General features: G+C 38.3%; 1 protein-coding gene across 1 annotated transcript in view; it reads left to right on the top strand.

The window, feature by feature from the left end:
* The window catches only part of MTMR9 (myotubularin related protein 9), a 94,133-nt gene extending 84,774 nt beyond the window's left edge, over positions 1-9,359 (top strand). Inside the window, exons 9-10 of the mRNA XM_007938711.2 lie at positions 4,237-4,388; positions 9,196-9,359. Of these exons, the coding sequence (XP_007936902.1) occupies positions 4,237-4,388; positions 9,196-9,359 (316 nt within the window). The remainder of the gene's footprint in view (positions 1-4,236; positions 4,389-9,195) is intronic.
* Positions 9,360-24,585: the final 15,226 nt, after the last annotated feature.

The following is a 24,585-nucleotide window of genomic DNA, read 5'->3' as shown; positions in this document are numbered from 1 at the left end:
CTCTTGCTCCCAGTAGCCTCAGGCAACTGTGATATCAGCCAGTTTCTGCTGATTGGTTTTGATAAATGTCCTTAATGTAAGGCTTTTCCTTTGGGGAGAGCTCTGAGTCAAGTTAAATAAACACTGCAAATGCGGTTTTGTCAGGGAGCTGTGAGACATATATCAGTTAGTGACAGTGCTGTGGAGATGGTGATTTTGGGGAAACTCTAAACCTTCTAGTGGCTGAAATGCTGCTAGTTTTCAAGAATACTATGGATCTGCCAGAGCAAAGACAAATGAAGAAAACCAAAGAGGCATGGATACAGTTAGTCCAAGATACTGGTACACCACGCAGTCCTCAGCCTATATGACTATGAGACCAGAAGAACTAGATGGTACCTGGCTACCACTGTCAATCACTAGGTGGGGGATCTATGTAGGAGATCCTGGATAGAGAGGGAGAACAATGTGGAACAAAACTGAAAATAATAATAATAATTAAAAAAAGGAATCAGGTTTGCTGGTCTGATAGAGCCGGTGGAACCCCTGAAACTATGGACCCTAGCTGCCCTTCAGGTCTGGAAGTGAACCCACTCCTGTGGCTGCCAGCCAAACAAAAGACAGGCATATTTGCTGAACATTTACATTAGGTAGGTACACTCCTTAGAGAGATCAGTCTGGAGATTAGAAGGACTGTGTATACACAGGGAGACAGCTCAGGGGGCAGGAGTGAATGAGAGGGAAGGACACAGGGAAGAGGTAACTATGGGGAGGATGTAGGAGAGGAGCTGTTGCATTGTGGGAAATTGAAGTCAATGTCATGAGACAAAGTGTATATGTGAGCTGCTGTGTAGAAAATGAATTTGCTCTGTAAACTTTCACCCAAATCACAGTAAAAATGTATATATATATTTGTTGTTGTTGTTGTTTTGCCATCGAGTCGGCCCCGACTCATAGCGACCCCTCCTTGGGTTTCCGAGGCAATATCGCTACAGAAGTAGGATTGCCCAACCTTCCTTCCGAGGAGTGGCTGGCGGGTTTGAACCGCCAGCCTTCTGGTGAGCAGTCAAGTGCCTTAGGCACTATGCTACCAGAGCTCCTATACACACACACACACACACACACACTGTGGATCTAGGAAAGGAAGATAGTAATGTTGTTGTTACGTGCCATTGAGTCATCTCTGACTTATAGCGACCCTATGCACAGCAGAACAAAATGCCACCTGGTCCTGTGCCAGCTCCACAATCCTTGCTATACTTGAGCCCGTGGCCGTTTCTCTGATGTAGAAGACGTAGCTGCTCTGAGTCTATTTCTGCTGATATAAAATGAAAAAATTAATATCTGCCTCACAAGGATGTAATGAGGCTCAAACAGCATGTGAAAATTCCTAGCAATATACTTGTTGTTTCATAGAAATAGGCCAAGATAGAAATAGGCCAAGTTAAAAGGTGAGAAAGCCTATTGTTTTTACCAAGGCTTAGCAGGTATTCTGTTTGTTTTTCATTTTATACTTTGAGTTCTAATCCAACACTACTTTATTTTATTTATTTAAATTTATTTTCTTGTTGTCATTGAGAATATTCACAGCAAAACATATACCAGTTCAACTGTTTCTACATACGCAGTTCACTGACATTGACATTCTTCAATAATCCTTACCTTCTGAACTGAGTTGTTTGTTTGTTTTTAATGAATGATGCTCCTTTGGTTAATTTCAGAGCTCTGAAAAACTTAATTTTGATAATTTTAGCCAGTGTTTTTGTTGCTTTTTGAAAAGTAGATTTAAGGAGGTCCTTAATTCTGGCATTCCAGAAGTCCTGCTGCTAAATGTAACATTTTAACTGTGCTTTGAAGTACTTTAGGTGTAATCCCTTTTTTCATTGTCGTCAGTCCCTTTCCCATTCTAAATGTACTTTAATGGAAAAAGATTAAGATATGAAATTAGAAGATTTGAATTTGAATTTCTACTGTGCCACTTGCTAGCCATGTGACTTAGGAAATGAGCTATAGTTTCTGTGAGTCTATTTCTGCTGGTATATAATGCAAAAATTAATATCTGCCTCACCAGGATGCAATGAGGATCAAACAACATGGGAAAATTCCTAGCATTATACCAGTCATTTCATAGTCATTCAAAAATTTTAACCATCAATTTCTCCTTAAATCTTCTATCAGCAGCCTAGCGACAATAGTCAGAAATAACCATTAGTTGCATTTTGACACAGAGGACTAAAGTGCTTGCGCTGTCACATTCATTCAACTGAACATGCCAGAAATGAATAAATACTTTATGCTTATTATATGATGTAAGGAAAAGGAAAAGTAATTGAGTGCTCAAGTAATCTGTACCAACTGGGAGTCAGCATGTAAGAAGAAACCTATTTGTACTCCCTTTCTTGGACATTAATACCAAGGGGTGTTAATAGGTATTTCATCAAAAAAGGATTCTAGGCCAGGTATATTTTTTAAATTGTGAACTAAGCAAAATACTACCTATCAAAGAAACCTTGCTGTTTTTTATGTTTTTAGGGATCAAGGCTGTGTCCAAAAATTATCACAAAGGTAACCCTATTCCACTATTTCCAAAAGCATTTTCTATTAATATTAAATCTGTACTCTCAGGAGTGGGGAGGTGGTGATTCCATAGTCAAGGGAGTTGGGGAATGGGACAGAACATAGTTTCCTCTTAGAGAGATATATTGCATGTAATCTTTAAAGACTTCAAGACAGCCTTTGATAACACAATGTTTAATTCAACATTTAATCATATTTGACTATGGAATTCTTTTTTGGTGTGAGACCGTTGAGCATCCCTCAGAACTAGTTTTCAAGAAAGGAATTAAAGATAGATTTTCTCTCACATGGCTTGTTCCCGCTTGGTAGAGGCTACCACTAATGCTGATTGGGAAGAATACTGAGGCTGTGTCTGGGCTCAGCCAGAAAAAGTTCAGTGATTGACTTGCTGTGGGCTTTGGGGAGCATGGGGCTGGGGAAACAGTGGGGACCATGATGGCCTGTCCTTGCCATTCCTGGTTCCTGGGAACATAGTATGGGAAATCCTAGCAATTAAATTCCAGCACCACATAGATTATGTGATTATGTGGATTATTTTTTGCTGGCCTGAAAAGAATGCACATAATTATCCTACTTGCAGCCTGTAAATTATCAAGTTGTTTCAGAGACAGTAATTTTATAGTAAAATTTTGTAAAATTGAATGTGTTTTCTTTTTGACTAATTTGTTGTTGTTGTTGTTTGCCATTGAGTCGGCCCCGACTCATAGCGACCCCTCCTTGGGTTTTCAAGGCAGTATCACCACAGAAGTAGGATTGCCCAACCTTCCTTCCAAGGAGTGGCTGGTGGGTTTGAACTGCCAGCCTTCTGGTGAGCAGTCAAGTGCTTTAGGCACTATGCTACCAGAGCTCCTTTGACTAATTTAGGTTTTATCATAACCATCTTTCAATTTTTGTTAAAATTATTTTTTTCTAAAATGTGTCAGTTCACTATCTTTAGCTGACAGTTTATTCCATGATAAAGAGCATTACAACAGAGAGTTTCAGGATTATTATGAATACTGTTTATTGTATGTTGTTGTTCTTATGTGCCATTGAGTCGGACCTGACTCATAGCGACCCGTCCTTGGGTTTCTGAGGCAGTATCACTACAGAAGTAGATTGCCCCATATTCCTTCTGAGGAGTGACTGGTGGGTTTGAACTGCCAGCCTTCTGGTTAGCAGTCAAGTGCCTTAGGCTCTATGCCACCAGAGCTCCCGTTTATTGTATAATATAGATTAAATCTGTGCTTAAATCAAGTTATACATTTGTTTTAAATCTTTGACAGTCTTCAATTTATATACATGTAAATTATTTTTTCCTTAAATAAAATTTTAAGTTTCATTTGAGAGTTAACTTAATCTCCATTTTTAAAATAATGTGTATAATTTTGTGATTTTATATTCTAAACATCTCAGAAACAAAGTTTTTTTTTAAGCTATTTGAAATTAAAATCTCAGATATATTAGAGGACTTTTATATATAGTAATATTCTCTCAGTTTAACACCTAATCTGAAATGACCAAATTATGGTTTTATCTTTCTTTGCTTTGAAAGCCTGTAAAAGTCCTTTTTGTTGTTCAGAATTACAATGCTGACTGAATTATTAGAAATTTTGTGATCTACTTTCTAACGTATAGAGAGAAGAGCATTTAGTAGTGAACAAATTAACTGTCTTACTGATAATATTCTTTCTTGATCAGGTGTAAGTTGAAGCTACAGCAGAAAACGATGTCTCTGTGGTCTTGGGTCAATCGACCCAGTGAACTGAATAAATTCACTAATCCTCTTTTTGAAGCCAACAATCTTGTCATCTGGCCTTCAGTTGCTCCACAGAGTCTTCAGTTGTGGGAAGGTAAACTATGGATAATTTTCTAACTTTTTATTTGAAGGTGATGAGGTAGGCCTGTCCCTTAGACTTGTGTGTTACTGTTATTGTTTTCTTAGTAGTGGAATAGTTCATTCTTTCACATCAGTTATCCAGTCATAGTTCGGTTTTTTGTTTTTCTCAGTCTCCATTTGAGAAATTAACTGATTATTTAATGGATATTGCTGGTTATGTTAGGAGCTCTGGTAGCATAGTGCCTAAGGCACTTGACTGCTAACCAAAAGGCTGGTAGTTCAAACCCACCAGCCACTCCTCGGAAGGAAGGTTGGGCAATCCTACTTCTGTAGTGATACCGCATCGGAAACCTAAGGAGGGGTCGCTATGAGTCGGGGCTGGCTCTATGGCACAAAACAACAACAACAACAGCTGGTTATGTTTGACATTTTCCATAAATAAGAAAATACTTTACTTTTTGCCTAAGAGATTGGGTAGACAGTTGGGGCAGCATTAAATTGTAAGATCTTAGGGGAGGGTTTATATCTATTTCATTTATTAAGTAGTCACTAGGATATGTTCTTTGTTAAATGTTTTCATATGAACTAGTACTTCTTTAAGGTTCTACAGATATATGCAAAATACCATCCACCAATGCAGTGATGCAAATAATTAATTGCTCCTATGGAGCAGTATTCCATTCTTAATTTTCCAATCCATTCAACAGAAGATTTTTTTTTTTTTTTTAATTGTGATTTGGGTGAAGGTTTACAGAGCAAATTTACTTTCCATACAGCGGTTCACATATACTTTGTCTCATGACATTGACCACAGTTTACCACAATGCAACAGCTCTCCTCCCACTTCCTCCCCATAGTTACCTCTTCTCTTTGTCCATCCCTCCATGCACTCCTGCCCCCTGAGCTGTCTCCCTGTGCATAAGCAGCCCTTCTTTCTCACATGATTGTTCTCATCAAGGAGTGTATCTACTTGAGGTAAATGTTCAACTCATATGCCTGTCTTTTGTTTGGCTGGAAACCACAGGTGTGGGTTCAATTCCAGATTTGAAGGGCAGCTAGGGGCCATAGTCTCAGTGGTTCTACCAGGCTCTATCAGACCAGCAAACCTGGTCCCCCCCTCCCCTTTTTTTCCCTCCAAATGATTTTGAGTTTTGTTCCACATTGTTCTCCCTCTCTATCAAGGATCTCCTACATAGATCCCCTTCCAAGTGGATGACAGTGGTAGCTTGGCACCATCTAGTTCTTCTGGTCTCATAGTCATATAGGCAGTAGATCAGATGGTGTACCAGTCACTCAAACTAATTGTTTCCATGAATTTTGGTTTTCTTCATTCTTCTCTGCTCTGGACGAGGAGAGACCCATCGTTGCATCTAGATGGCAGCTTGCTAGCTTTTAAGATCCCAGTTGCTACTCACCAAAGTAGGAGGTGGAACAATGTTTTGTATAGTATGTTATGCCAATTGAGCTTGATGTCCCCTGCAACTATGCTCCCAAGCCTGCAGGTTCAACTACTCAGTCCCTCTGGGTAGCTGTCTGTGACCAAGCTGTGACCACAACCTTGCCCCTTGTCAGCTCTACTATACACTTGGGAATTCTGATCATTCACATAAACTTATAGGAACATTGCCAACCCTATATATGTTCTTGGATACACTCCCCATTTCATAGATATACCTTATTGTTCAGCCTGTCTACCCATCTATCCACCCATATACCCATGTTAGCCTTCACTGACAACACAGTACGGTATGTACAAAAGGGTTCATATTTGTTGTCTGTACCTCCCATGTACCTCTCTATGTCTTTCTCTTCCTCAATGCTGCCATATTGGTCACTCATATTTGGTACATTGCCCTCAACAGACGATGTTTTGCACATGTTAATTTTTCATACTATTGAAACTATCCCCTTAAATATCAAAGCTTTCTTTAAAAAAAAAAAAAAATATTAAAATCTATCTAAAATATATTACCTATTCATTAAACAAAGACTATAAAATAACATTTAATTTCTTCTCAATCATTTTGAAGGTAGAAGGAACATTTTAATTTATCTCTGTATTAAAGAGCATAAGACATACCCACAAGAATGATATTTGGTAAATTGGTCTGAACTATTATAAATGTCAGTTATTATACCATGTTCTAATATGTTGTACCCTCAAGAGCTATTATTCACGTTGGAATTTTATTTGCCTATTATGCGGGCAGATTGCTTTGCTTCCTCAGTTTGAAACTGAATCTATTTCTGTATCTTCTTGGGATGTCATATGTCACATCTCATTCCTCCTAGTATGTCTACCAGTAACTGCTGGCTTCTACTTCAGTTTATGCTTCCAGTCTTATCTATTGAGTGTCCCCTAGATAGGATTGTGGGAAAATGGGCTTAGATAGCTTCAAGTTTCAATGAATATGAGCTTTGGAACTTTGTCTTGGTGAGGTAATTTTGGCTGCTCAGAACTCTGCCTATTTTCTTGCTTGTTGTAGACAATCACAGGAGTCCTGGTCAGCAGTGGTTAAAGAGCTCAGCTGCTAACTGAAAGGTTGGCAGTTTGGCCCACCAGCTGCTGCACAGAGAGAGAAAGATGTGGCAGTCTGCCTCTGTAAATATTATAGCCTTGGAAACCCTATGGGGCCATTCTACTTGGTCCTATCACAGGTGGAGGATAAGTAATCTCTTAAATGAGCGATTATAGCTCTACCTCTTGTTTAAGACTTCTGGGATAATTTAACTAAAAGCTGCTGTCACATTTAATAATCAAAATGAGAGACCATAGCTACTTGAGAGAAAACCCAAATTTGAGAGTTGGAGGGCCTGCCTGAGGATAATTTATCTAGCTTTCATCAAACCTCTCTGAGAGTTTAGGAATTAAGTGATAGAATGAAATATGAATGAATTTTTAGTACTCCACTAAGAACAGGTTTTTGTGTTAGTTCCTCTTTAACTTATAGCTGGAAGAAATCTACACTGGGCACATTATTTTTTTGGTAGATTTATGTATTATATAGAAGCCCTGGTGGCACAATGATTAGTTAAGCTCTTGGCTACTAACCGAAAGGTTGGCATTTTGATCCCACCCAGTGACTCTGTGGGAGAAAGCCCAGATGATCTGCTGCTGTAAAGATTACAGCAAGAAAATGTAAAGGGGCCATTCTGCTCTTTCACATGGGGTCACTGTGAGTTGGAATGGACTCGACAGCACCCAACAACAACATATGTATTATCTAATGAGACTGTTCTTTGGCCTTAAAATATCTCTCTGCTATAGTAGTTAACCATTAATATTAAATAATTCCTGTATTAAAGACTGTGCTTTTAAAAATACAGAAACAAAAACCCATTGCCATGTAGCCGATTAGGCCTCACAGAGATCCTATAGAAAAGAGTAGAACTGCCACATTAGGATTTCCAAGCTATCAGTCTTTACAGAAGCAGATTACCACATTTTTCTCCCATGGAGAAGCTGGTAGATTCAAATCACTGACCTTTCAATTAGCAGCCAAGCACTTAACCACTGTGGTACCAGGCTCATTGTTTTTAAAAATACCCTCAAATAATAGAAAAACCAGGACAGGCCAATCAGTCAGTCATTAAGCTGTGTTTCTATTAACCCCATCTGGGAGAGAGTAAGATTAGGATATATATAAAAGGACTCATTAGGGCCATGACAGTTCGGTTTATAAGATGTGTTTTAATGAATCATAAACCTTTGTGAACTTGCCAGCTAGTGACATGTTGCATCATGGAAAGTTTTAGAGTCTCTTTACTGGAATATCCTGAAGCCTTTTTTGGGATGATATAGGTAATACGGGTCTAGATAAAGGAGAAAAATGTCTCCTTGTAGTTCGTAATCAAAGCATAATTGTTATTATTTGGGGAAAGACTCAATTGTCTGCAGAACTGAAAGACTGTCTCTTAAGATACAGAAAGCACACAAGCGAGTGGAGTTTAGGCTTACAAATAACAATCTATGTGGCTCTGATTTTACTATAAATATCACTTTTTCAGGAGCCCTGGTAGCATAGTGCCTAAGGCACTAGACTGCTAACCAGAAGGCTGGTGGTTCAAACCCACCAGCCACTCCTTGTAAAGAAGATGGGGCAATCTACTTCATAGTGATACCACCTCGGAAACCCAAGCAGGGGTCGCTATGAGTCAGGTCCGACTCGATGGCACACAGCAACACAACAACGTCACTTTTCCAATGAAAATAATTCTTCTCTTATAGGTCTGGTTATAATTCTGTAACTGTTAAAAAAAAAAGAAGAAGAAAGAAAGAAACATTTGTATTATAAAACTGGAAATTTTGACATAAATTATCAGCTGTTTTTTCTGAATATAAGGAGCTCTGGTGGCGTAGTACCTAAGGCAAATGACTGCTATCCAGGAGGTTGGTGGTTCAAACCCACCAGCCACTCAGCAGAAGGAAGACTGGGCAATCTATTTCTGTAAAGATTTACCACCTCAGAAACCCAAAGGGGGTCACTATGAGTCAGAATTGATTAGATAAATATAAGATGTAAAAATACAGAACAATGTTTTGATCAATTTGATAATTTTATAGGTTTTTTTTAAGAAAAGAATTAATGAGCATGTACATAGAAATAGTGACATCTTGAATACTATATTAATTGTACTCTTTCACTAAATTGATATTCCTGTATATTTCAGATCATAAAAAAACAATCTGTGAGTTGTAAAGGAAGTATGAAAAAGAAAAAATAATGTATAATGCATAGAATTATTTGTTATCACAAATATATTGTTAAACCATCGTTTGCATCCTTCTCCCTTCTCTTTCCTGTTGCTGGATTCAATAGGTGTTTTCCTACGTTGGAACAGATCCTCCAGGTATTTGGATGAAGCTTATGAAGAAATGGTTAACATCATTGAATATAACAAGGAATTACAAGCAAAAGTAAATATCCTCAGGAGGCAGTTGGCGGAACTTGAAACAGAGGATGGGATGCAGGAGAGCCCCTAGAATATCCTCCCTGACATACTCACGCCCTTTTCAAAGAGCCTTCCTGGACCTGTATTCCACCTCTCTCACCTTGGCCCTTCAGTTCACTTTTACACAATAGCCTTCAACTTAAGGCTTAAGATGTAGAAACCCTCTAATGTAATGGATTTCTCAATACTTTATTAATGAAACTTACTATAATTACTCATGTTTCCTATGGCCTGTTAGGCCTCTTCACTTAAGGAGAAGGGAGGAGGTGCTAGTCATTTTATTTTATGTGAAGTAAGTGACTTATTTAATGACAGTCATGATTATACCATTTCATCATGAGCTTTTATCTCTGGGTATAATTTCCAAACAGTGCTCCAAAACAGTCAAGGATGTGGTTAATCTCTTCAGGGATAATTGGTTTAAAAAAGGGGTCAGACTTTTAAGTGTTCTGGGCATAGAACTATTTTTCAAAATTGGAACAGTTTATAACCAAGGAATTTTGTGTTTAACATACACTATTTACAATATTACCTTTGCCACATAAAATGGCCACTCTCTTTAAAATAATTTTAGACCAATGAAGCTGAATTCTTTCTCATTTTAATTTGTCAAGAAAGGAAAATCTGAATGCTTATTCTAGAAAAATTACTTTTGTAGGGGTAACAAGTATGGTTTCCTTAAATGCAGAGGTGCACTACCCTTGTCTGAAGTTCTGGGCTGTGTGTGTGTTACTGTTTTTTGCCTTATTTTTAATTATTCTAAGAGTTTACTTAAGTTGAAAAATCTATGTTGGGTTAAGCTTTTTTAAAATTTACCTTGACTCCACTGATTAGTCCCTTATGTATCAAACAAATATAAATTAAGGGAAAGGTGAGGTTTATGAATGTGGTACAGCTGTATGTTTTAACCTTCAGGAACAGATTTGTAATGTTTCATTGGTGTAGAAACCTTAAAGGTGTATTTATGCTTTCCTAGTTTGTTTTGCCTACAACTCTGAAAGTTTGTGGTTCATTATTTTCATGTACATTTCTATTTTATGCCAGTGTTTATTTTGACAACTACTATCAATTCTAGTTTCCCTTTAAAAGAATAATTGAAGATTAAGTTTAATACCATTTCCATGTTACCGGTATGTAACCATTTCAGTGTAAACACACCAAAACTGGACCTTGTTTGAGATCTATGTATTGAGCTAAAAATAGAATTTTTAAAATCAACTCTACCAAATCTATGGCTTTAGAAACTAGCAAATAGTTTCCATCTCTAGTTCATCTTTTACTGTTTCATCAGACTTGTAGCAAAAGGCTAGTAGACAACAATCCTTCTCTAAGCTCAGTTTTATTCTTGACTTATTTTCCTGGCTTTAGTTGTGAATCTTAGGGCATTAAAGCTCTCTTTAAAAAGCTAACACAAGGATCACAAGCAAATGGATTTGCTGTATAGATTTCTGAAAATAGGGGAAAATTATATTAGTTATTTAAGAGGAAACACTCTGGCTTCTTTACGGCCCCTAAAAATTGCTTGCCACATCTATTTGTGAAGCTGACCTTTTGGTTTCTCCTATATTGTCTGAAGGCTAGATATGAAGGAGCCTTTTTCTTCTCAGTTAACGGACCCATAAGGAAAATCATCTAGATTTTTAAGTGATTCTTTAGAAGTAACTCCTACTGATTATATTGACTGGCCATAGGGCTTCCATGAGTAGGAACTTTGAAGGGAGTTTTTGTTAGGATTGATCACAGAGAAATTATGTGCCATCATTTCAGACCCATCTTCCTGATGAACATTTTACGTGAGAGCCAAAGTACAATAGTAGAATAGTATTTTAATTTCTTTTTCTTTCTCTTACTGAGACAGACCTCTTAAGTTTTTTTGACAAGTTTGCATTTTAGTGTTAATTTATAGTTAGTGTCCAAACCCCAGTTCTGTTTAGAGGTAGTAAAAACAACTTTGGTATCAATCAGAGAACTTTCAAAATGGTCATTTAATAATGCAAACATTAGGACTTTTGCAAACTTGAGAACTGTCAAAAACAAGTACATTATCAATAGAATTTGGAAGAGGGCTTTTAGTAGTACTATCAAGTGACGGCTCCCTTACATAAGAATAAATAAAATGGATAAACTCATGAGAAGGTACTTGTCAAAAAGTAAGTTTGGAGAATTGTTTTTGATAAACTTAGGTTTAAGAACTTTAGTTGGCAGTATTAGTTAGTAAGCAAATTGCCCCAACAGAACTAGTAATAATCAAATGAGATAATTAAGTTCCTGTATATTAAACATCATATTAGTCATCTTCTGAAGACTGTTTTACATGGGATGTAAAATTTAGGCCCCACAAAGAATATTTTTAAAAATGCAAAAATTGCTACAATCTTCTGTCAAGAACACAAGGGCCTTTAGATTGCAAGCCAGGTTCTTCCTGTTCTAATCTTCCATATATCCTTCCATCTTTGCCTTTCCTTTCATATCATGACTTCCTAAATCTTACCAAAATGTCCTTCTCTTTGCAAGAAAAAGAAGCCTTTGTTGACTTTGAGTCCTTGGTTGCAATTTAAATTAAAAAATAATTTAGAAAATCAGAAGTGTGAAAAATTTCAAACTTCTTTTGTGGCCAAAACTTTTCAGTAATTATTTGCATGGTTAAAATTTATCATTTTTATTTTATTAAATGGGAAGAAAACAGAAATTGTATGATCTAATAGCAAGTTTAAACTGTACTAAATTATTTTATTTCTAAGAAAAATTATGCCTTGCAAGCAAGATTTTTAAATTTTGGGGAAAATCTTGGAAGACAATTAATATTCAGTTAAGACCCCATATGGAAGATTTAAAAACTTGTCTTTGAACTCTAAGGTCCAATTAACAGAGGTGAGATCTCATTGTTTTTCATTTTAAGAGATAAAATTCAGGGGGATTTTAGTGTTTGATTCATTTAGTATGTTTTATTTATGTTAATTTAAAAAAAATCAATGTCATGGAAAAGATCTGACCAGTAATTTAGTCTCTTGAAGTGAAAAACAGAGAGGACATTTTGTTGAATTTTTGAAATCTGCATAAAGGCGTAGCTATTGTAGTTATCTGGTTTCAGAAATACTTATTTTGATAATCAGTCTTCAGTAAGTCATCAGGTTAACTTATTATCAGACCTAAACCTGAGGCAGAAGTTTTAGTGGTTGCCCACTGAATCCTTCCTCACTGAGTCCTCCCGACTTAATGATTGAGCACTCTTTATCACAAAGGTATTTCCTGGACAAAAAGTGGTTAGTATTTAGAATGGTTGGTCCCCTCTTTTAGAAGCTTTGAAATTTACCAGAGAAAGAAGTCAGTTAGTACATCTGATACAGGTTTGTGCTATACCTCAAGGCCATAGTTAGTTATTTCTAATATGGGTCAGCTATTTTTTACCGCCCCCCCCCCAGGGTTAATATCCTTATTTATTACCAGATAGTGTTTTTATGTAACTCACTGTCTTAACAACAAACATTAAAAGACTGATTTCTCCATTAATATTATTCTAAAATTATATGAAATGCTAATTTTCTTTAATAAAACTTGTACCTTTACTGAGTCTTTACAATCCAGTGTTTACAGTGACTTCTTCATTTAAACTGTAGCACAGAAGAGATCCTCTGAAACTGTAGAACTAGATTTTTGAAAGTTTGAACTTGTTATTTAACTTCCCTTTTCAGAAACCTAAAAGCCTTTTTCTTGAACTACACTGCAGAATTACAGTTTGTGCTTAATTTAGTAGAAGATAACAGGGCTCACTCTAGACACTATGATGTCCTGAAAAGTAACTCCTGATGAGAGCTTAGTGACCTTAGTGACTTTAAGTCATTGTGTTTAATCATCTGCAAGTCTAAGGATTACCTATATTTGTGATTTGTAATAAAATTGAGTTCTGCAACACTGCCTTGTATCTGACTGAGCAAGACATTTGCTTCATGTATAAAATGCACATATTTTTGGAGAGGTGGATTATTCTACACAAATACTCCCTGAATCTCATTGTTTAGAATCCCCATAGATCTATTACCATCTATACTTGCACAACTTAGTTAAATATATATATATATTTCTTCAATAGCCGGGTATTTGGATTATACTCTTGATATATTTGAATGTGACTCTTGGACTTAAGTGCACTATTATTCATGTCTTATACAAAATTGCACTGTATGGCAAATGTGTCTATAAAGTATGCTTTGCTAAAACCTCAAGAGTGCTGTAATATATAGGCTTCTATATTGTAAACCTGTCTATATATATAGTCTTAGGGTAAAATTCTGAACTTTTGTAAGTCTGAATATTATTTGTAATACTCACTGTGTTCAATTCACTTGGGTTCTAGCATTGGAATCATTCACCTTGAGTTTGCTGCTTTGTCTAGCTTGGTTTTACTGAATCAAGAAACTGTCTTGTCAAGTGTATATTAGTGTGTGATATTTGTGTATGGTGTTCTCCCTCTGCCTCAGAGGACTGTTGCACAGTTGCTAGTGTTGAATTTCTATAGACAATGGTAATAAAATTTGAATATATTCAAATGCTGGTAAAATAAATCTATAGGCTGGATTTATTTTTCTTCAAATATTTGTGAAGGGTTGACAATGTCAGTTAAAACTGCTATATATTTTTTGATTTATAATTGGAAAAATTCACATCGGGGAGAAGAAAAGGCACGGGATAGAACACTGAACTTCCACATACCCTTTGCCTAAAATGAATGCTTGTTAATATTTTTCCACATTTACATTAATTCTTTGTGTAGCTATATGTTTTTACTACTGTCATTTTGTGGAAACATTTGAGAGTAAGCTGCAGAAAACATGACCTTTTTCCCTCAGTACCTCACAAGTATTTCCTGAGAATTACAAGTATAATACTGGATGCAATACCCACTAACTAGTGTTGTCGTTTTTAGGTGACATCGAGTCGATTCTGACTCATAGCATCCCTATGTACAATAGAATGAAACACTGCCCGGTCCTGCATCAGCCTCACAATCCTTGCTATACCTGAGCCCATCATTGTAGCCATTGTGTCAGTCCACCTCATTGAGGGCCTTCCCCTTTTTCATTGACCCTCCACTTTACCAAGCATATTATCCTTCTCTAGGGGATGGTTCCTTCTCACAACGTGACCACAGTAGGTGAGAGAAGTCTGGATTCCAAGGAGCATCCTTGCTTCCAAGGAGCATTATGGCTGCATTTCTTCCAGGATAGATTTGTTAGCAAATCTTTCAGACTAACACAGACTAGGAAGAAAGACATAGCTAGGTCTACAAAATAGGCCACTGAAAACCTTACTAATAGTGGAAATATTATCTGATACTGTGCTGGAAGACGAGCCACACTAGTTGGAAGGCATTCAAAATATGACTGAGGAATATATGCCTCCTCAAAGTAGAGTCAACCTTAATGATGGGGATAAAGTAAAGCTTTCAGGATCTTCATTTGCTGATGAAGCATGACTCAAGGAGAAGTAGCTGCAAACATCCATTAATAATTGGCACATGGATTGTATGGAGTAAGAAAATTAGAAAGTCAAAAATGAAATGGAACACAAAGATCCTAGGCATCAGTGAACTGAAGAGGAGTGATAATGCCATTCTGAATTGCACAATTATATCGTTTACTACAAGGAGCTCTAGTGGCACAGTGCCTAAGGCATTTGACTGCTAACCAGAAGGTTGGCAGTTCAAACCTACCAGCCACTCCATAAAAGGAAGATAGATAAATCTACTTCTGAAAAGATTTACCACCTTGGAAACCCAGTGGGGGTCACTATGAGTCAGAATCAACTCAATGGCAGTGGGTTTTTGTGGGAGTTTTTTTAATAGTTTACTCTGTCAGAAGTGACAGATTGAAGAGGAATGGTGTCCCATTCATCATCAGAAACATTTCAAGATCTATCCAGTATTGTCGGTGATAGGATAATATCCATACACCTACAAGGAAGACAAGTTAATACTACTATTATTCAGATTTACATGTCAACCACTATAGTCAAAGAGGAAGAAATTGAAGATTTTTTAAACCAACTTCTGAGTCTGAAATTGACCAAACATGCAATCAAGATGTATTGAGTACTACTGGTGATTAGAATACAAAAGTTGGAAAAAGAAAAAGAAGGATCAGTAGTTGAAAAATATGGCCTTGGTGATAGAAATGATGCCAGAGATTGCGTGATAGAGTTTTCCGAGGCCAACAACTTATTCATTGCATATACCTTTTTAAGTAACATAAATGGCAACTGTACAAGTGGACCTTGCCAGGTGAAATACCCAGGAATCAACTATATCTGTGGAAAGAGATGATGAAAAAGCTCAATATCACCAATCAGAACAAGGCCAGAGGCTGACTGTGGAACACATCATCAGTTGCTCATATGCAAATTTAAGTTAAACCTGAAGAAAATTAAAACAAGTCCACAGAGCCAAAATATGACATTTGACTATATCCCACCTGAATTTGGAGACCATTTGAAGAATAGATCTGACACATTGAACACCAATGACCATAAACCAGTCATGTTGTGATATGACATTATGGACATCATGCCTGAAGAAAACAAAAGGTTATTTAAAACACAGGAAATGAAGGGAAGACCAAAATAGATGTTAAAAGAGACTCTGAAGCTTGCTCTTGAACAGAGAGTAGTGAAAGCACATGGAAGAAATGAAATGAAAACCGAACAGAAGATTTCCAAGAGCAGCACCAGAAAACAAAGTATAATGAAATATGCAAACACCTTGTTTTAGTTCTCTAGTGCTGCTATAACAGAAATACCACAAGTGGATGGCTTTAACAAATTTATTCTCTTATGATTTAGGAGACCAGAAATCCAAATTCAGAGTGCCAGCTCTAGGGCCTGGGTGGAGGCCCCTTGACCTGGGGATTCAGCTCTGCCTCTTGTTCCAGGTTCATTGGAGCAAGCTACGTGCTTCTCCTGACTCATACACTGCTGGCTGCTGAGCCCGACAATTCCAAGATTGGCAGGTGAAATGTCAGATTGTTGGCTCACAGCTTGCATAGGAAACAATCTCAAGATGCCCGGCAACATGGCAGGCCAATGGCTCAAGTACAGAAGCTGGAGATGAAGAATTGCAAAACCAAATGCAGGAAACTTTTCCATATATACTGGAAGCGAGCCACACCGTTGAGGGCAGCTCTCCTTCAACCGATTAACTTCTCACAGCAGATTCCACCATGGAGTTGATTACATCACATCCAATATCATCATAGGAAGTAACTACAGCTGCCAAGCCACTCAAAATCATGGCCTAGCAAAGCTGACATACAACCTTAACTACCACACACCTGGGGTTAGAAAATCAAAGGGAAAGAACATTTCTTTGTGTAAGGTCAAATCCATATAACACAACCTGGTATTCTCTCTCTCAGTTCTACTTCTTTTTGAACCCTGACTGGTGCACCATCCCTTTATTTATAACCTGAGTTAATTTTTAAAATTTTTTTAAATTGTGATTTGCATTTCTCAAGCTGAAAGAACTGAAGAAAAAAATGAAGACTTGATTTGTAACACTGAAGGAATCTTTGGGCAGAATATTGAATGATGCAGGAAGCATGAAAAGAAGATGGAAGGAATACACAGTCACTATACAAAAAAAAAAAATTGGTCAGTGTTTATTCATTTCAGGAAGCAGTATATGATCAAGAACTGATGGTATTGAAGAAAGAACTCCAACTTGCTTGAAGAAATAGGCAAAAAATAAGGTTCCAGGAATTGACAAAACACCCATTGAGATGTTTCAACAACAGATGCAATGTTGGAGGCTCTGTAAACTTTCACCCAGATCACAATTAAAAAAAAAAAATTTTTAATTAACTCAGGTTAAAAAAAAGGGATGGTGCACCAGTCAGGGTTCAAAAGAAGTAGAACTGAGAGAAAGAGAGAATACTAGATTTGTTACATGGGTTTGACCTTACACAATTGTAGTTTTTGTATTTAAGCAGTTTTTATAAAGCTGTTTTCATATTTGATACTGTTGTGCTGTTGAGTCGGCTCTGACTCATGATGACACTATGTACAACAGAACAAAACACTGCTCAGTCCACATTTGATGCTAGGAGCTTGAAAGTCAAAGGGCAGGCAGTAGGAAAGGGAAGATAGATCAAGTTGGTATCTTAGTTATCTAGTGCTGATATAACGCACTGTCGTTGAGTTGGATCCAAGGTGATATCACTACGGAAGTAGATTGCCCAACCTTCGTTCAGAGGAGTGGCTGGTGGGTTTGAACCACCAGGCTTCTGATAACAGTTGTTGTTATGTGCTGTTGAGTCAGACCCGACTCATAGTGACCCCTTCTTGGGTTTCCGAGGCAGTAGCGTAGTGCCTAAGGCTCTTGACTGCTAACCAGAAAGCTGGCGGTTCAAACCCACCAGCCACTCCTCGGAAGGAAGATTGGGCAATCTACTTCCGCAGTGATACTGCCTCAGCAACCCAAGGAGGGGTCACTCTGAGTTGGGGCCGACTCGACAGCACACAACAACCACCACCACTACGGAAGTAGATTGCCTTCCTTCCGAGGAGTGGCTGGTGGATTTGAACCGCCAGCCTGCTGGTTAGCAGTCAAGTGCCTTAGTCACTATGCTACCAGAGCTCCCATTGGTGGCTTTAACAAACAAATATATTCTCTCACAGTTCAAGAGGCTGTTGTTTTTGTTAGGTGCCATCGAGTCATCTCTGACTCATAATGACCCTATGAACAACAGAACGAAATGGTCCTATACCTGAGCCCATCATTGGAGCCACTGTGTCAACTCATCTTGTTGAAGGTCTTCCCCTCTTTTGTTGACCTTCCACCTTACCAAGCATGATATCCTTCTCCAGGGAATGGTCCGTTCTGACAACATGACCAAAGTAGGTAAGATGAAGTCTGGCCATTCTTGCTTCCAAAGAGCATTCCAGCTGCACTCCTTCCAAGACAGATTTGTTAGATCCTTTGGCAGTCCATGGTACTTTCAGTGTTCTTTGCTAACACCACAACTCAAAAGCATCAACTCATCTTTGTTCTTCCTCATTCATCATCCAACTTGCATATGCATAAGAGGCAATTGAAAATACCATGGCTTGGGTGAGGCACACCTTAGCCTTCAAGGAGACATCTTAGCTCTTCAGCACTTGAAAGAGGTCCTTTGCAGCAGATTTGCACAGTGCAATACATCGTCTGTTGTCTTGACTGCTGCTTCCATTGGTATTGATTGTGGAACCAAGTAATAGGAAATCTTTGACAGCTTCAATCTTTTCTCCATCATGCTGCTTATTGGTCCAATTGTGAGGATTTTTGTTTTCTTTATGTTGAGGTGTAATCCATACTGCAGACTGTAGTCTTTAATCTTCATCACTAAGTGTTTCAAGCCATCCTCACTCAGCAAGCAAAGTTGTATCATCTGCATATTGCAGGTTGTTAATGTGTCTTCCTCCAATCCTAACGCCACATTTTTCTTCATATAGTCCAGCTTCTCAGATTATTTGCTCAGCATACAGTCTGAATAAATATGGTGAAAGGATATAACCCTTATGCACTCCCTTCCTGATTTTAAACCCTGGAGAATCCTCTTGTTCTGTTCAAAGAACAGCCTACTGGTCTATGTACAGGTTCCTCATGAGTACAATTAAGTGTTCTGGAATTTCCATTCTTCTCATTGTTATCCATAATTTGTTATGATCTACACAGGTGAATGCTTTTGCATAGTCAATAAAACACAAGTAAACATCTTTCTGGTATTCTTTGCTTTCTGATATCAGCAATGATATCCTTTGTTCCAGGTCCTCTTCTGAATGCAGCTTACATTTCTGGATGTTCTCTGTCAATATAGTACTGCAGCCATTTTTCAATTATCTTCAGTAAGATTTCACTTGTGTGTGATATTAATGATATTGCTCAATAATTCCCACATTCTGTGGGATCACTTTTCTTTGGAATGGGTACAGATATGGATCTCTTCCAGTCAGTTGGCCAGATAACTGTCTTCCAAATTTCTCAGCATAGATGAGCGAGTGCCTCCAGCATGGCATTTGTTTGTTGAAACATCTCAATGGGTATTCTGCCAATTCCAGGAGCCTTGTTCTTCACCAATTCCTTCAGTGCACCTTCGACTTCTTCCTTCAATACCATTGGTTCTTGATCATATGCCACCTCCTGAAATGGATGAACATCAACCAATTTTTTTTTTTTTTGTACAGTGACTCCTTCCATCTTCTTTTGATATTTCCTGAATTATTCAATATTTTGCCCATAGAATCCTTCAGTATTACAACTCAAGGCTTGAATTTTTTTCAGTTCTTTCAGCTTGAGAAATGCTGAGCATGTTCTTCCCTTTTGGTTATCTAATGCCAGGTCTTTGCACATTTCATTATAATAATTTACTTTGTCTTCTCTAGCTGCTCTTTGAAATCTGTTCAGCTCTTTTAACTTGTCATTTCTTCCATTTGCTTTAGTTACTCTCCATTCAAGGGGAAGTTTCAGAGTCTCTTCTGACATCCATTTTGGCCTTTTCTCCCTTTCTTTTTAATGACCTTTTGCTTTCTTCATGGATGATGTTCTTGATGTCATCCCACAATTCCTCTGGTTTTTGGTCATTGGTGTTCAGTGCATCAAATCTGATTTTGATTGGCCTCTGAAGTCAGGAGGGATATGATCAAGGTCATATTTTGGCTCTTATGGACTTGTATTAATTGTCTTCAGCTTCAACTTGAACTTGCATATGAGCAGTTGATGGCCTGTTCCACAATCAGCTCCTATCCTTGTTTTAGCTGAAGATACTAAGCTTCTCCATCACCTCTTTCCACACATATAGTTGATCTGATTCCTGTGTACTCCATCTGGTGAAGTCCGCTGTTTGTCTGGTATAGCCGCTGTTTGTCTTGTTGAAAAAAAGATATTTGCAATGAATATGTCATTGGTCTTGCAAAATTCTTATCATGGGATCTCCAGCGTTATTTCTATCACCAACACCATACAAAATGCAAAACTTGGAAACAAAGAAAGATCACCAATAGTTGGAAAGTGTGGCCTTGGTTAAGGAGGCTAGACATCCAAATTCAGGGAGCTGGATCTAGGGGAAGGCTTTCTTTCTGTTGGCTTTGGGGAAAAGTCCATGTCTCCTTTCAATATCTGTGGGCCTCGTGTACCTTGGAAATGTCCATGTATCTGGACATCAGTCTTCCCCTGGGTGTAAGAGGGTCTCAGCACAGGGACCCTGGGTCCAAAGGACACCCTGTCCCCCCAGCTCCTCTCTTCTGGTGGTACTGAGTTCCCTCCTTCTCTGCTTGCTTCTCTCTATTTTTAGCTCTTCTAAGATAAAGAGATATGCAGGCCACACTCTAGGGAAACGTCCCTTACATTAGATCAGAGCTATGACTTGAGTAAAGGTGTTGCATCCCACCCTAATCCTCTTATAGTTGATTGGGTCATCACATCAGATCACATCATGGGGGATGGTTACATTATTACATAACTACCAAACCACTGAGAAACATGGCCAAGCCAAGTTGACATTGTGGGGACATAAGTTGATCCATGACAGTTAGGAAGATTAAGGAAAAGCTAGAATGTACAAAGATACAAAAATCTATGTCATTTCTTGTTGCTTCTGATCTTAATGGTATGCATGTTCTACAGAAGCTGGGCCTTCTGTTGTGAAGCTAAAGACACACACACACCTGGCCCGGGATTGGAGAAACTGAAGAGGATCCAAAGGAAGGTAGAGCAATTGCAGACCTAGATGCTGACTCTCACCAAAAAATGAACCTCCAGATAAGTAATAACGTAATTGAGCTACAAAATGGCTGCAGTTTCACTTAAACCCACCCACAAGAATCTCTCTTTGGGTCCTAAGGAAACCCACAGGAAAGGTAATTCTGGAAAATGTAGTTCAGTTTGTCCAGATGAGAAAATATATACCAGGTATATAGAGACATGCTGAGCATATTCTTTCCCTTTGGCTTTCTAACTCCAGATCTTTACACATTTGATTATAGTATTTTCTTTTCTCAAGCTGCCCTTTGAAATCTTTTCAACCCTTTTACTTCATTATTTCTTAACTTCACTTTAGCTGGTCTACATTGAAGAGTAAGTTTCAGAGTCTCTTCAGAGATCCATTTTGGTCTTTTTTCTTTTTTTTCCCCAATGACTTTTTGCTTTCTTTGTGTATGATGTCATCTCACAACTCATATGGTCTTTCACTATTGGTGTTCAATGTGTTGAATCTATTCTTGAAATAGTCTCTAAATTCAGGTGGATATAGTCAAGGTCATACTTTGGCTCTTGTGGTTTTGTTTTCATTTTCTTCAGCTTCCACTTGAACTTGCATATGAGCAATTGGTGGTCTGTTCTGCAGGTGGCCCCTGGCCTTGTTCTGACAGAAAATATTGAGCTTCTCTATCATCTCTTTCCACAAATATAGTCTATTTGATTTCTGTGTATTCCATCTGGTAAGGTCTATGTGTAAAGTCACTGTTTATGTTGTTGAAAAAAAGGTATTTCCAATGAATAAGTCATGATCTTGCAAAATTCTATCATGCAATCTCTGACATCATTTCTTTCACCAAGGCTGTGTTTTGCAACTACTGACTTTTGTTTCCAACTTTTGCATTCAAATCACCAGTAATTATCAATACATCTTGATTGCATGTTTGATCAATTTCAGACTAGTTGGTAAAAATCTTCAATTCCTTCATCTTTGTTGATGCATATTAACTGGTCATCCTAGTAGACATATGAATATTATCCTATCATTGACGGTGTTGTACTTCACGATAGATCTTGAAATGTTCTTTTTGATGATGAATGTAATGCCGTTCCTCTTCGATTTGTCATTCCAAGCATAGCAGAATATATGACTGTCTGATTCAAAATTACCAATACCAGCCCTCTTCACTAATACCTAGGATATCAATCTTCAAGCCATGTCAGTGGGTCAGGAGAAAAGAGTCACCCAGGGCTGAAGGTCTAGGGTTTCCACTCAGTTGAGTCTGGACAGTATGGCCACCCAAAGCCAAGGGAGGAGGATTGCAGTCCAGTGGGCCTGGAAGGTAGGTGTGGTAGTTAAGGTTGTGTGTCAACTTGGCTGGGCCTGGTTGAGTGGCTGGACAGCTGAACGTAGTTATTTCCCATGATGAGACTGGCAATCAACTCCATCATCTACCACAAGCAGCTGAGTAGTTGCTTTGGGTATGTGGTCTGCTTTCCATATATAAGAAACAGCTTTGGGAATGGTCTCTTGCTTATAGCACACTTGAACCTTGCATGTAACCGTGTCATTGTTCAGCAGCCTTCCATGCTCTGCCGACCTTGGGATTTTCAATGGACTTGAATTAATGGCCTGCTGTGTGGTTTGGTAACATCAGGACTGTGCCTTTTTATTTGTCAACCTTGGGCTTGTCAGTCTCAGCAGCCAGCAGCTGCCTGAGTAAAGAAAAGCCTCTAGCTCCATTGGGCTGGGAGCAGGAGGCAAAGCTGAACCCCAAGGTTGAGGGGCTTTCACCCAGCCCCGAGAGCCTGGCACTTTGAACTCAGACTTAAAGCCTCCAAACTGTGAGAGAATAAACTCTTGTTTGTTCAAGCCATCCCATTTGTAGCACATAGCATATTCCTGTCAGAGCAGCAGTAGGTAACCAAAACAGTGGGGCTGATGCCCAGGGCCAAGGATTCTTCACCTGCCCATAATCCAGAGAGCTTGATCAATACCCAGAGCCAGGAGAATGGAGCCACTGCCTAAATGAACCTGGAGAATAGAGGATTATTTTCCAGGCCTTGAGATGTAATGAAATTTCCCTGCTGAGTTTTGGACTTGCGTAGTATCCATCAGTGGTATCATTAGGGGGGTCTAGAGGTTACAGACCACACCAGGTGACACTGTCAAAGGGGGAGGGACATCAGAATGACTGTCTATAAAATTTTTGTGCAGTGTTTCAGCAGGAATTTATTTTTTATAAAAATATGCCCATAGTTATAACAACAAAAAGTTTTTTGTAAGCCCAGCTTAATGTACCAATATACCTACAAGGCTAAAACTCTATGCTAATGTACTTTTTGACTCTTCATATGTGCTCCAGTCAGAGCTGTCATTATTACCCAATTACAATGATGGTTCAAATCACATGGTTTTGTTTGCACGCACCACTGTGTTTTTGTTGCTGCCAATGAATGTTTTTAAGTGGCTGATTTTGTCGCATTTTCTGGTGCTTTAGCCACAACAGAATGAAACACTGCCCGATCTTGGGCCAGCTTCATGATCCTTGCTACCCCTGAACCCATTGTTGCAGCCACTGTGTCTATCCATCTTGTTGAGGGCCTTCCCCTTCTTCACTGACCTCCACTTTACCAAGCATGATATCCTTCTCCAGGGAATGGTCCCTTCTGACAACATGGCGAAAGTAGGTGAGATGACGTCTGGCCATTCTCACTTCCAAGGAGCATTTTGGCTGCACTTCCTCCAGGACAGATATGTTAGTCCTTTTAGCAGACCATGGTAGTCTTAGCATTCTTCTCCAATACCACAACTCAAAAGTATTTGTGAAGGAGCTCTGGTAGCACAGTGCCTAAGGCACTTGATTGCTAATCAGAAGGCTGGTGGTTCAAATCCACCAGCCACTCCTCGGAAGGAAGGTTGGGCAATCTACTGTAGTGATACTGCTTCAGAAACCCAAGGGTCGCTAAGAGTCAGGTCTGACTCGATGGCACATAACAATAACAATGGTATTTGTGAACCTATATCAATATCTTTTTTGTAGGACTTTGAACTGGTTCATTCTGGTTTGACCCTTGGTTGAGAATTTGTCTTTCCATAAGAATCACAGGGGGATCTTGTTAAAATGTAGATTTGGATTCAATTTATCTGGGCTGGAAAGGCATATTGTCAGCAGAGGGTAAAACAAATGAACAGATTTAAAATCCTGCTTTTTTGAGAATGAATTAGTAATTAAAGGAAAAAAAGACAAAAAATCAAAAAAGCCTTCTGGTCAGTTACTAAAAATGACTTTGTTGTTAATATTCATACAGTCTAAGAAATATTACATTTAAGTAATTTACAACTATATCACATACTATTCTATGATTAAAATTTATAGTAAATATTACTAAAGATTCTATACCATATAGACCATGTGGTACAAGAGTTCCATGGGAGGGGATGACACCATGAGGTTCTGCACTGTGTGACACCAACCCTAGTGAAGCAACTGGTACCCATGACCCTTTCTTTGCCTCCAATTTCTCCCATTTGGAA

The sequence above is a fragment of the Orycteropus afer genome, unplaced genomic scaffold, assembly GCF_000298275.1.
Source record: "Orycteropus afer afer isolate SDZICR_OR568_19922 unplaced genomic scaffold, OryAfe1.0 scaffold00053, whole genome shotgun sequence".
In the NCBI taxonomy this organism is placed as follows: domain Eukaryota; kingdom Metazoa; phylum Chordata; class Mammalia; order Tubulidentata; family Orycteropodidae; genus Orycteropus; species Orycteropus afer.
The sequence above is the reverse complement of the archived record's forward strand: the minus strand, read 5'-3'. Positions and strand labels throughout refer to the sequence as shown.